General features: G+C 41.4%; 1 protein-coding gene across 1 annotated transcript; it reads left to right on the plus strand.

Moving 5' to 3' along the window:
- Window positions 1-3,376: 3,376 nt before the first annotated feature.
- CDX2 (caudal type homeobox 2) lies at window positions 3,377-13,366 on the plus strand. The gene is made up of 3 exons (XM_083171310.1): window positions 3,377-3,849; window positions 7,242-7,390; window positions 12,311-13,366. Exons 1-3 carry the CDS (start codon window positions 3,423-3,425, stop codon window positions 12,488-12,490), a joined length of 756 nt encoding a protein of 251 aa, XP_083027436.1. The 5' UTR covers window positions 3,377-3,422; the 3' UTR covers window positions 12,491-13,366.
- The last annotated feature ends 536 nt before the right edge of the window (window positions 13,367-13,902 follow it).

The following is a 13,902-nucleotide window of genomic DNA, read 5'->3' on the forward strand; positions in this document are numbered from 1 at the left end:
TGTGATGGGTGCAGTATAGGGCATAGTATGTGATGGGTGCAGTGTAGGGAATGGTATGTGATGGATGCAGTGTAGGGCATAGTATGTGATAGATCCAGTGTAGGGCATAGTATGTAATGGGTGCAGTGTATGGCATAATATGTAATGCTGGCATTGCAGGGCATAGTATGTGATAGGTCCAGTGTAGGGCATAGTTTGTGATGGGCGCAGTGTGGGGCATAGTATGTGATGGATGCAGTGTAGGGCATAGTATGTGATGGGTGCAGTGTATGGCATAGTATGTGATGGGTGCAGTGTAGGGCATAGTATGTGATGGGTGCAGTGTATGGCATAGTATGTGATGGGTGCAGTGTAGGGCATAGTATGTGATGGATGCAGTGTAGGGCATAGTATGTGATGGGTGCAGTGTATGGCATAGTATGTGATGGGTGCAGAGTATGGCATAGTATGTGATGGGTGCAGTGTAGGGCATAGTATGTGATGGGTGCAGTGTATGCCATAGTATGTGATGGGTGCAGTGTAGGGCATAGTATGTGATTTATGCAGTGCAGGGCATAGTATGTGATTGATGCAGTGTAGGGCATAGTATGTGATGGATGCAGTGTAGACCATAGTATGTGATGGATGCAGTGTAGGGCATAGTATGTGATGGGTGCAGTGTAGACCATAGTATGTGATGGATGCAGTGCAGGGCATAGTATGTGATGGGTGCAGAGTATGGCATAGTATGTGATGGGTGCAGTGTAGACCATAGTATGGGATGGGTGCAGTGTAGACCATAGTATGGGATGGGTTCAGTGTAGGGCATGGTATGGGATGGGTGCAGTGTAGACCATAGTATGGGATGGGTGCAGTGTAGACCATAGTATGGGATGGGTGCAGTGTAGGGCATAGTATGCATTGCATCCATCACATACTATGCCCTGCAATGCACCCAGCATTGCAGGGCATAGTATGTGATGGATGCAGTGCAGGGCATAGTATGTGATGGATGCAGTGCAGGGCATAGTATGGGATGGGTGCAGTGCAGGGCATAGTATGGGATGGGTGCAGTGCAGGGCATAGTATGGAATGGGTGCAGTGCAGGGCATAGTATGTGATGGGTGCAGTGCAGGGCATAGTATGGGATAGGTGCATTGCAGGGCACAGTATGTGATGGATGCAGTGCAGGGCACAGTATGGGATGGGTGCAGTGCAGGGCATAGTATGGGATAGGTGCAGTGCAGGGCATAGTATGTGATGTGTGCAGTGCAGGGCATAGTATGGGATGGATGCTGTGCAGGGCATAGTATGTGATGTGTGCAGTGCAGGGCATAGTATGGGATGGATGCTGTGCAGGGCATAGTATGTGATGTGTGCAGTGTAGGGCATAGTATGGGATGGGTGCAGTGCAGGGCATAGTATGGGATGGGTGCAGTGCAGAGCATAGTATGTGATGTGTGCAGTGCAGGGTGCCCGGGATCACTAGTAATATGATTTTAGAGTGACCTGCACCCAGTTTTATACAGAATTGGCACTGTTACATCTTCCTCTCCTATAGCATAAGTGGGATCCCTAAACTTGCGAAACCCATTAACCTCAAATCATCCTCTTAATTTTGTGCTGCACCTGCCCCTGAGCTAAAAACACAGTGTATAACATGTATCACTATATTACTCAATGGAGACAGACATGGAAAATCAATGTCTGGCTGCAGAACAATTATGTTCTAAACGTACTAAGATCAGTCCTGCTATTGCTAAGGTATACAGGTGTGGAATTCTCAATCCATATTTAGCTAGCCGTCTGTACAATATATATATATATATATATATATATATATATATATATATATATATATATATATATATATATAGTGCAGACACCTAGCTAGCTATGTCATATATATATATACATATATATATTCCGTGGATAGCTTTGCAATGGAATCCATAATCTACAGCATTTAGGCTGCTAGTATAAATTGATGTTTATTACATCTGTATTATTCCTCAAGGCTTTTTTTTTAATAACAAGCAATAGGATTTGAAAAAAAATTGGCAACGAATAAACGATTCTTCACATTGTTCATATTATTTGCTAATCACGAATACGAAGTAATGAATTTGTGCGAATATATACACACACACACACACACACATTTATGTATTTGTGTGCATGCATATATTTACATAGAAAACAAAGCACACCTGTCAGTAGAATTTAATCAGCTAGCTCTCTTGTGTAATATATTGCTGTTATCTTATGACCTTAGATATAGTGTGACTGTGTCGACTCTACTAGGATGAGTAGTCTGAGTAGTTTGTGTAGTCACACACACACACACACACACACACACACACACACACACATTCATGTATACACATTTACACACACGCTCACACATGTTCATGTATACGCATTTACACACACATTCATGTACACATATTTACACACACACACACACACACTCATGTATACATATTTACACACACACACACACACACACACACACACACACACACACACACACACACACCTGAGCTAGATAAAAGAGTTGCTCCATACCGAGGGATGAGGGGCAGGGGCAGGTATGGAGATTACCCAGGCTCCAGGCACTGCAGACAGGGTGCTCCTCACCTCCTGGGAAGGAACCACTGTCCTGGGTCACTTGTAATTTGGGGTCTTTGCTCTATTGAATTGTGATCTCTTTGAACCCGTGGTTAGAGGTTAAAGTGCAGCGTTTGGTAATGTAAGGAGGAAGCTGTAGACAATAAAGGCTGGAGTATTCCCTGTGATCAGGTCGCTGCCCTCTCCTTATCTCACTTCTCATGCAAATGCTGCGGGGGGGGGGGGGGGGGGGGGGGTGCTAGCTGCCCGCTGACGTCACCTGCCACTGCTGTGCCCTTACTAATACAGGTTGCTATACAATGGTTACTCATGTAAGTGCGGCCAATGGGCTGGGAATGGGGACACGTCTTGGCTGAAGAGAGCACAAGAAGACAGGGGGCTGCTCACATTGGTGGAGGTTACACCAGCAGGGAGGCTGCAGAGAGAAGAGTGCAAGAGTCTGCAACAACAGGGGGGGCTGCTGAGGGCAAAGTACAGGAGGCTGCACCAGCAGGAAGCACAGTGCAGGAGGAAACAGGTAGCACAGTGCAGCAGGGAGCACAGTGCAGAAAGCAGCAGTGAGCACAGTGCAGGAGAAAGCAGGGAGCACAGTGCAGAAGGCAGCAGGCAGCACAGTGCAGGAAGCAGCAGGCAGCACAGAGTAGGAGGCAGCAGGCAGCACAGTGCAACAGACAGCAGGCAGCAAAGTGCGGGAGGCAGCACAGTGTAGGAGGCAGCAGGCAGCACAGTGCAGGGGGCTGCACTAGCAGGGAGGCTGTACCAACAGGGTGGCATGAAAGCAGCATGCTGCTAGCTGGAAACAACCTGGCACCATGTACGTGAGCTACCTCCTGGAGAAGGACGTTGGCATGTACTCTGGATCTATGCGTGGCCACCCTGGGCTGCAAAACTACCCCACTGCCCCCCAGTACCCAGACTATGGAGGATATCATGGACTGAGCTTAGAGTCTGCATCTCCAGCCACGGGGACTTCTGCCTGGATCACACCCTATGGAGCTCCACGGGATGACTGGGGCCACACGTCGTACTCCTCCGGGCACACTCCTATAAACCCCTCTCCAGGGGGCAGCTTGGGCTACAGTCCAGTTTCTGACTATCCAGCTGGGCAGGTGCCAGGGCCGCCCTATGTGGGGGCACTGCCAACGGGGCATCAGCCTCAAGTCTCTCCAGGGATGGCAGATGGGCACCGGAGACATCATTTTGAGTGGATGAGGAAGCCAGTAACACAGGGCAACGCTGGTAAGTAAACTCCAACCAGGATGCCCTCTGTAGGGTATATGCCCAATATAAAATGTATTATACTTGTGCAACTATATATGTTCTAAGTCTTGCCTCTATCTATCCATCTATCTATCTATCTATCTATCTATCTATCTATCTATCTATCTATCTATCTATCCTCATATAGAAAACATCATCTACCAACACATCAGAACATCAGATAGTGTGTGTGTGTGGTGTGTATATGTGTGTGTGTGTGTGTGTGTGTGTGTGTGTGTTTTCAGTATCATACTGAATTATTTGTGCATACAAAAATGATTGTCATGCTTTAAACCCATGACTTGCTTTTGGTTCTGCAGCCCAGCAGAAGGTAGGTGTCCTCTGGCTATAAGGCACTGAAAGATCCTTGACCCAACTACAATCCGTGAACCGTGGGCCCATCCGCTTTAATTAGTTTCTGGCTCATTAAACTGATACCTGCGAACCAATAAAGAAGTGTCACCGTGTACGGAAGGCAATCAAGCATCCATAGCATTGTGCTGCAGCCGGGCCCCCAGCAGGGCAAGCCCCCTACTCTTGTCTCTGGACCACTGTACATTGCGGGGACCATCTATTGGGCAATAGGCAACGACTGGGATTGCCCATATCAGTAATGCAGATATTATTGCCTAGGCAATATGGAACTCTGTGATCCTATCGCTACCCTGTGACATAAATTGTCTGATTGTATTTAAAATAAATGGAGATACCAATAGAGGCGATAAGAACCATTGATTGCAGAACGAAAGGAGCAGGGTGTATAGCAAAAGAGTCTAGCAAGCAATGATACGGTTACATATTAATTCACCAGTGGTAGTAAAAGTTACAAGAGGGAGCCACAAGGATTGCTAACAGTTGTCGGGTAGTTAAGGTTGCACCGGGTTCTTTTGCAGCTGTTATTGCATAGCTGTGGACATTGCACAGCAGTGGTATAGACAGCAATAGCAGCCGTTCCCCCCAGGCTTCTCATCCAGCTGAAGCTTTGGATGCGGTGTCCTAGGAGGGGAGGGAGCAGTGAAAGTTTTTGGGTGAGTGTAAAGTGTTTGATGTCCCCAGAGAGGGGAAGAAGCCGGCGCCGGGGCCTTGTCATGTTAATGCCGCTTTTCAGCTGCAGACAAGATGTGACAGAGACTGCATGCCCCCATCCCTACAGAATGTCACTGCATTTATACACCTTGCTGCCGGTTATCCTTGAGTGACTAAAGAGATTTATAGCACTGGCTATAGTGGTGTGGAACTACTAGTCTCAGCCTGCCCTCTAGTTCTAACAGAATGATTGCCTTATATGGCATGTGGCACCAGCTGTGGTGCGTCTACAATGCTGGGAGTTGTTGTCCTGTAGGAGCTGGGGAAAGCTGCCATACCCGAGCCACATATGGGCCATTCCTAGGAATACTGAGTCACAGGTGAATGCTGCTGGTTACAGATTGCATGCGGAATCGCCGCTTATGTCAATAGAAATCGCTTTGGGATGAAAGCTCGGCGGCATTTGCTCAGTAGAGGTAATTCAAACAGAATGCATGTGATGTAAAGGCTCCCCTCTGATAAGATCTCCTTGTAGGCCATTGTCTGCAGCGGTGTCATCCACTCATTAGCACTGCCCAGTTCCCTCTGATCCTGCTTGTATCTACACAGGGGGTCTTTGTAGTGCCTTGTTCAGATCTCCCCGATCACAGATAGCCCGGCAGGCATTAAACACCTCCCAGGTCAGAGAGTTGCTATACCGGTGTAGCCTGATGCTGCCTAACATGGGCCAATACATCAGCGATCAGCCAACAAACAATACAATATAAAGAAATATATGTATGTGTGTGTGTAGTTTTATATATATATATATATATATATATATATATATATATATATATTTATTTAAATATGTGTATATATGTATATATATAAATACATGTGTGTGTCTGTATTCATACAATATAAAGAAATATATATGTGTGTTTATATATATATATATGTATATATATATATATATATATATATAGGTGTATATGTAAATGTGTGTGTATATATATATATAAATACATTTGTGTGTCTGTATTCATACAATATAAATAAATCTATATATGTGTGTGTGTGTGTCTGTGTGTATATGTATATAAATATATGTGTGTGTCTGTATTCGTACAATATAAAAATGTGTGTATTCATACTATATATGTATTTATACACACACACAGACATATATATATATATATATATATATATAGATAGATACATATATATATACATATAGATATATATATCTATATATCTATATCTATATATATATATATATATATATATATATATATATATATATATATATATATATATATATATAAAACAACATACAAATGAAGCGGCACTCCAGGACTTGAAGCAGTGAATATATGGGGTGTATGCGGTCTACGCCGCTTCGAGTCCAATATTACACTCACTTTAGTATAGCTGAAAATTGCAAAATGTATCAGAAAATCTAACTAATAAACACGTTTTTATCTCTCTTGGTTGGAAAACCTAATTGTAACAGTATACACAGGGAGAGGATCTTTTTACAGAATCCAGTAGTTCAGATCAAATTCCCAAATGTATTTATTGGGGATAATTGAAAGATTTTTCCCCCCATTCCAATCCCATTTGTCAAGAAGCCTTCGCAACGCTCTAACTGCTGGTTTGGAGACGTATTGGGCGCTAATTGGCCGTTTTACAGCACCCATCATATTAACCATGATTAGTGGGAATCTGGGTGTCATTTATATGGCGTTCTGGAGAGCAGGCGTCTTTAACTAACGCTGGAAACGAACCAGGATTTTATTATGCAATTTAACCTTGAATTATCTAGCGATTATATAGGATCAGACGAAGGAGGTGAAGATCATAACGAGAATAGGCCGGTGCTATGCGTTTATTCAGCATTTACAGATTCCTGATCTCATTTCCATTATTGTGACGTTTATGTACAATGTGTAAAACATTTCCACCGATCTACATTTGTTTTCTACGATATCACAAATCTTGCCCACATATTCATATAACGATAATTAGCATATGCAAAAGATCAGACTTTTATTAATGATTTATTCTAAAGTTAATTAGATCAAGGCCAAGTGCTAAATTAACGTTTAATGAAGCATAAAAAAAATATTATATTCGCATTAAAGGGACTATTTATATATGATTAAAATTAATTGAATGCCGATGATTTCGTGCAGCGTTAAAGCAATCATAAATAACTACGTTAAACGAATATTATAATTATTTCGTTATTGTCTTATATTGCAGTAAAATATCAAAGATGTTCGGCTTTGTAGTGGTTTATGAAGGCATCAGGTGCGTTATGTTAGATTGGGTCATTCATGTTTGTTCCTCTGATTGCTTAGGGGGTAAGACCAGGACCAAGGACAAATACCGCGTCGTGTACACAGACCACCAGAGGCTGGAGCTGGAGAAAGAGTTTCACTACAGCAGATACATTACCATCAGGAGGAAGGCAGAGCTGGCGCTCAGTCTGGGGCTGTCTGAGAGACAGGTATGACCGTGGCTGCGATTAATGTTCTCTTAATGATGCTGATAAATGTTTCTGCTTGCACGCCAGTGACATGACCTTAATTAATGTATAAAAGCTGGCTACAAATGTGACACAGATCTACATCAATCATAGGGTGCTGTGTGTGATTGTAGCAGCCCAGGCATACCAGCACATACCTACACTGCTAATGGCCAATGCAGATCTATACAATCTCCATTAGAAACACAGGAGAAACGTGTATACAAAAATCTGGGTATAGCAATCTCAGTAAAATAATCATACCACTACTAGACTCTACTGTAGCGCTGTAGGGGAACCTGTATCATCATTTATATAACTCTTTCACCACTAATCACAGGAAATAAATATTTCTGTAGTATTACTGAAAAAACATTGGGTGAAATATAATAGGATGTGAGATTCAGAAAGTGACAGATTTGGTAAGAAATCTCTTTTTTTTTTATTTTTTTATTTTTTTAAAGAGGCAATCATTTACACTGCAAAGCCAGTTTGATTTTCTAGTGTAATACCCCTTTCAGACCGCACTTTTTACCGGGTAAAATTTCATTTTTATACCGTTTCAAAACGGTAATATGTGCGGTGTGAAAGGTCCATTTTGAATTTAATTTCTTGAATTTAATCAAGAAAACCGGTAATTCAAAATGGTTAAAAAGCAGGGTCCTACCCGTCTCCGTGTCCCTGTGTAAATTGATGGGACAAAACAGCATTGAAACGGTAATACCCCTTTCAGACCGCACTTAAAAGGGTAATATACCGTTTTATACCCCTTTCACATTGCAGCTGTAACACGGTATATTGCCGTTTTTTTAGTGCTTTAAAACGGTTCCAGCTGCAATGTGAAAGCTACATTGTCAATTTACCGGTTACAGAAAACCGGTATTTTGACACGTGTTAAAAGCAGGATCCTACACGTTTCTGAGCCGTTTTCCCTGCAGTCTGAACAGCTCAGAAACGGTATTTGCTACAAATGATAACCACACTTGATCCCCGCCCACAAGCAGGAAGAAAAACATTTAAAATTACATTGTATGGCTTTCTATGGGTGAAACGGGTTGAATCTGAAAGGTACAAAACGTTATTTAAACTGCAATATACCGTTACATCATGCAATATGAAAGGGGTTTAACTGGCTTTTGACCAGTTTTAAGACACGTTTAGAAAAACGGGTTGAAAGCAGGTTTTTGCAATGTGAAAACAGTATAAGATACGCGGAGTGAAATGGGTTAAGGCTGTCTGACCCATTTTTAAAAACATTTTAAATTACCGGGTCTATGCCGTTTATGCGGTGTGAAAGCAGCATAAATGATTGCCGCTTTAAAAAACCTGGAGATTTCTTACCAAATCTCTCACTTTCTAAATCTCTCATCCTATTAAATTTACCCCATTGTGTCATGTCTGTATACAAAATGTGTTTTTTCGTGAATTGTCATTGGATATATTGCTCCACTGAATATATAGCACTTTATTCTAATTAATATTAAATGGAGACAGGATTCACCTAATACCGCAGAGTACACTATGGGACAATGTAACCATTAATGTAATTTTTTTTTCAACATTGATTTGTACAGTTGGAGCATATTCCATTGCACTTTACAATCTGGATGAGCATATAAGTATTTTACACTGCTCCGTAATGATGTTGGGGACACATCTCTTTCTGTAATACAAAAATTATAATAGTAAAAATACAAAACAAATAAACAGTGAGTGTAGTGTGATACAGTGACATATACAGTATAACAAAAAAGATAGCTGGAAAATATGGATATAAATAGCCACTTTTAAAGCATTCAACAGTGTTCTTGATAAAAATAAAATAAAAAAATATAGTATTGTTAGTAACCCAGCATAGAGGTGGTCAATGTTTTCCGTTATTTATGACCTTTGTCAAGATCTTCATAAAGATGTCTTCATACTGCAGACACATTTTCAGATGTTATTTCATAAATTATTTCACTTATTTTTTTCTTGTCTGGCACTAGTTCTAGGAATAAAAATAACACTGTACCGCTGAGTACCAAAAGGAAAAAAACACAGCATATGTAAAAATACAAAAAGGCCCCACAAAAACACCAAAAAAATTGTACATAATATATTATATATATATAATATATAATATATATATATATATATATTTACCTTCTCACCTTCACAAAGGTGCGTTGTCTCCCCGAAACGTCGGATTGCTAAATGTGTGACAATATACTTAAAAAAAAAAAATCCTTTTAAATGACGCTGTTTGTTTATGAACACTTTGACTCTCTCTCTCTTTTTATACGTGTTAAAAGCAGGATCCTACACGTTTCTGAGCCGTTTTCCCTGCAGTCTGAACAGCTCAGAAACGGTATTTGCTACAAATGATAACCACACTTGATCCCCGCCCACAAGCAGGAAAAATAACATTTAAAATGACATTGTATGGCTTTCTATGGGTAAAACGAGTTGAATCTGAAAGGTAGAAAACGGTATTTAAACTGCAATATACCTTTACATCATGCAATATGAAAGGGGTTTAACTGGCTTTTGACCAGTTTTAAGACACGTTTAGAAAAACGGGTTGAAAGCAGGTTTTTGCAATGTGAAAGGGGTAAGAAGGTGTGTACACACGGGAGCAATATTGTGTGAAATCGCTGGCAATATGGTCGCTGAGCGACCATATTGCCAGTGATTTGGAGCGCAGGTGGCGATAAATCGCCAGCTGCGCGCTCCAGTGTGCACTGCCTAATGGTCGCTGGTCGCAGGAGCATGCTCCTGCGACCAGCGGCTTTCACCGCGAACGCTGTGCCGGGAGGTCAGCGCCGGGGAGATCAGCGTTGATCTCCCCAGCCCCGTGCGGCTGCTCCCTCCCTCCTCCGTTCAAAGTGACAGCAGCAGCGTCTGCTGCTGCTGCACTCCCCCTCCGCCCCGTAGCAGTGTCTCCTTTTCATCGCTGATGAAAAGGAGACACTGAGCAATATGATTGCTGGGGATATATTGCTAGCAATATATCCCCAGCAATCATATTTCCCCGTGTGTACACAGCTTAAGTGTTGCTCCAGTGCCTTCATCAGATGAATAACGCAAAGAGGGATTATAAGCGGCACTCAGAGACTTAATCGAATGTTTCAGGACTCTTAAAGTCTTTTTTCTAGATTTTTTCATTTTCTAAAAAATGGGAAGCGCTTATAGAATCACTTGACTCTCCTATTCGGGATAAGATTATGAAAGTGTTTGAGACGACTAGTTGGTCATTGATGTGAAAAATTCCATAAGCTAAAATTATTATTATTATTTTTTATAACTAATGTAATCTGTATTCTGTAAAACATGTTGAGATATGTAATATGAATTTAGTATAACTGAATATATTTGGCAGGCCTTTCCAAAAGGTATGATTTCTGGTGATGTATTAATTTCCTTTCCTCCATATTTATATATTGTCAATATCACTTTTGTGTTTTGTATTATTATTTCTGTTTAACTGTAAAATTTTTATTAAAAAACTTATTATAAAAATATTTTTTAACAATATAACATAATGATATTTTAAGGGTTCTGAAACATTGGATGTATGACTGAATGTCAGCATGAAACACACTGCATTTGATTAACCCTTTGAGTGGCAAGTAAATTTGTCCAAATAGGTGTGAAAATTCCCAAGCAATCATTTTTATTCATATTAAGCTGTGTACCCACGGGGGTGATAGGGGCAGAAATAGCTGGAAATATGGTCGCTGACGACCATATTGCCAGTGATGGGAGTGTGCCCCGGCCATAAATCGTCTGGTGCGCGCTCCCGTTTTTAGCCCCATTCTAATCGCTCGTCGTAGGAGCTTGCTCCTGCGACCAGCTGATTCCCTCTGCGGCTCCCCCGGCAGAGGTTCCCTTTTCATCAGCGACCATCTCTGGTCGCTGATAAAAAGGAGACACTGAGCAATATATCTCCCCAGTGTGTACGGGCTATAGGTGATATTTTCATATCTCCCAACATGACCCTCTCCAGGAGGGACACAATGCTCTGATCCTGGACTTCCCTCTTAATCTACAATTGCCATCACCTGTGTTGAACAGGCTAATTGAAAAGAAAGGTGGTTTAACAAAGGTAATGGCAATCATACATTAAAAGAAAAGTCCAGGAACAGAGGGGGGTTATTCTGATTCACTCTGAAAGGCACAATCGCTCTCTAATGGACAAAACCATATGCACTGCAGGCATACTTGCCTACCTGACCCTCTCCTTCAGGGAGAAAATGCTCTGTTCCTGTGCTTCGCTGGTAATGTATGATTGCCATCACCTGTGGTGAAACACCTTGCTTATCAATTACCTAGCTCCCCACAGGTGATGGCAATCATACATTACCAGGGACATCCAGGAACAGAGTATTTTCTCCCTCATGGAGAGGGTCAGGTAGGCAAGTATGACTGCAGGTGGGGCTGATGTAACATGTGCAGAGAGAGTTAGATTTCGGTGTTTTATTGTTTCTGTGCAGGGTAAATACTGGCTGCTTTATTTTTACACTGCAATATAGATATTAGTTTGATATACAAACCCCACCCAAATCTAACTCTCTCTGCACATGTTACATCAGCCCCACCTGCAGTGCATATGGTTTTGTCCATTAGAGAGCGATTGTGCCTTTTCGAGTGAATCAGATTAACCCCCAGAGTATTGTGTCCCTCCTGGAGAGGGTCATGTTGGGAGGTAAGTATTTTGCACATCTTCTACAGAGAGGTTAGCACTCAATGCTTTAAGCATCTGCTTGTATATTATTAAGCGTCTATCTATATGTATGTGTGTTACAAAACCTTGTTCAGTGTAGATACAAAATCTTTCTTGTAAAAACACCAATAGTTGTCTGATGTTTACAAATGAAGCTACTGGAAGTCTATCACATCTGACATGTTGTTTTCCTCCAGGTAAAGATCTGGTTCCAGAACAGAAGAGCCAAGGAAAGAAAGATGAACAAGAAAAGGATTCAACAGACTCATAATGGGACAAATGGACACGATGCCCTCAGCCCAGATCCCTCTATGGGTCACATGATACCTATGTCGAACACCAATGTGGGCACACTGACAAATCCCATCACACAGTGAGTGCCACTTGCTAATTTCTGACTGTACAACCGAAGCCCGCCATGTACCATTCGCCAGGATTGTTGGCACTGCTGCAGCGGATGATGACCAGTCAGTTGGTGGGCTAATGGTGGGGAAGCGTTGGCTCTGATTGTTGGGCGCTCGATGGCAGACTGAAAGAACGCTCTGTATGTCTCCAAGGGACCCACACAGAAGGAAATTCTTCCAGAAAACTTTCCCATCAATCATTCCGATAAGACTATAAAGGTTTGGGACAATGATTTCAAATGATGGGATTGATTTTTAGAAGAAAGGGCAGACCAAAAAACTGTAAAGTCACCTGTAAGGGAAAGGGTTAAGATATATTAGGCTGAAACTGAAGAAGGTAAATGTTTACTGGCCTAGTCACCGGTACTGCTTAAGACTTTATGCATAGGCTTCCAGGGGAGACTTGGCCTTTTGGACACTTTTGGAGAGAGAGACATAAGCCACACCTTCTCCAATGGCCACACCCCTTCTACCTGGATTGTTCTCTCAAACACCAGAAGTGGTTCACACTGTGACCCATGATTCACTCCCTCTTCAGTGCAATCATGTTCCTCAGATTTATTGTTCTCATATACTATTTGCTTTATATTTCCACAACTTTGTTAAACCTATATATCAGTTGATTTTTTCCAATTCATCTGTACATCTTTTGCTGATGGACAAAAAAATGATTTAATTAAGAAATGTGAAGAGAAAAAAAAAGACAACTTTCAACTTCTGTTGCTGTATCCACTGCTGTGACGCCAGCCCTGACAATGTGTATTGTTTTTGTGTTTTGTACAATGTCACTGCTAATTCTTAGCATGAAGATAATTTGCAGTTTTATATTTTAAATTATTTGAACCTAGTTCGGGGAGGATGAGGAAATAAAACATTTCTCTGATAAACCATGCCTGCCCGCAGAGATTGTACTGTACAGCAGAGATTATACTGTACAGCAGAGATTGTACTGTACAGTAGAGATTATACTGTAAATAGATATTATACTGTACAGCAGATTACACTGTACAGTAGAGATTATACTGTACAGCAGAGATTATACTGTACAGTAGAGATTATACTGTACAGCAGATCATACTGTACAGTAGAGATTATACTGTACAGCAGAGATTATACTGTACAGTAGAGATTATACTGTACAGCAGATTATACTGTATGGTAGAGATTATACTGTACAACAGATTATACTGTACAGTAGATATTATACTGTACATTAGATAATATACTGTACAGCAGAGATGATACTGTACAGCAGATTATACTGTACAGCAGAGATTATACTGTACAGCAGATCATACTGTACAGTAGAGATTATACTGTACAGCAGAGATTATACTGTACAGTAGAGATTATACTGTACAGCAGATTATACTGTATGGTAGAGA

The sequence above is a fragment of the Crinia signifera genome, chromosome 2, assembly GCF_055691185.1.
Source record: "Crinia signifera chromosome 2, ASM5569118v1, whole genome shotgun sequence".
Taxonomy (NCBI): Eukaryota; Metazoa; Chordata; class Amphibia; order Anura; family Myobatrachidae; genus Crinia; species Crinia signifera.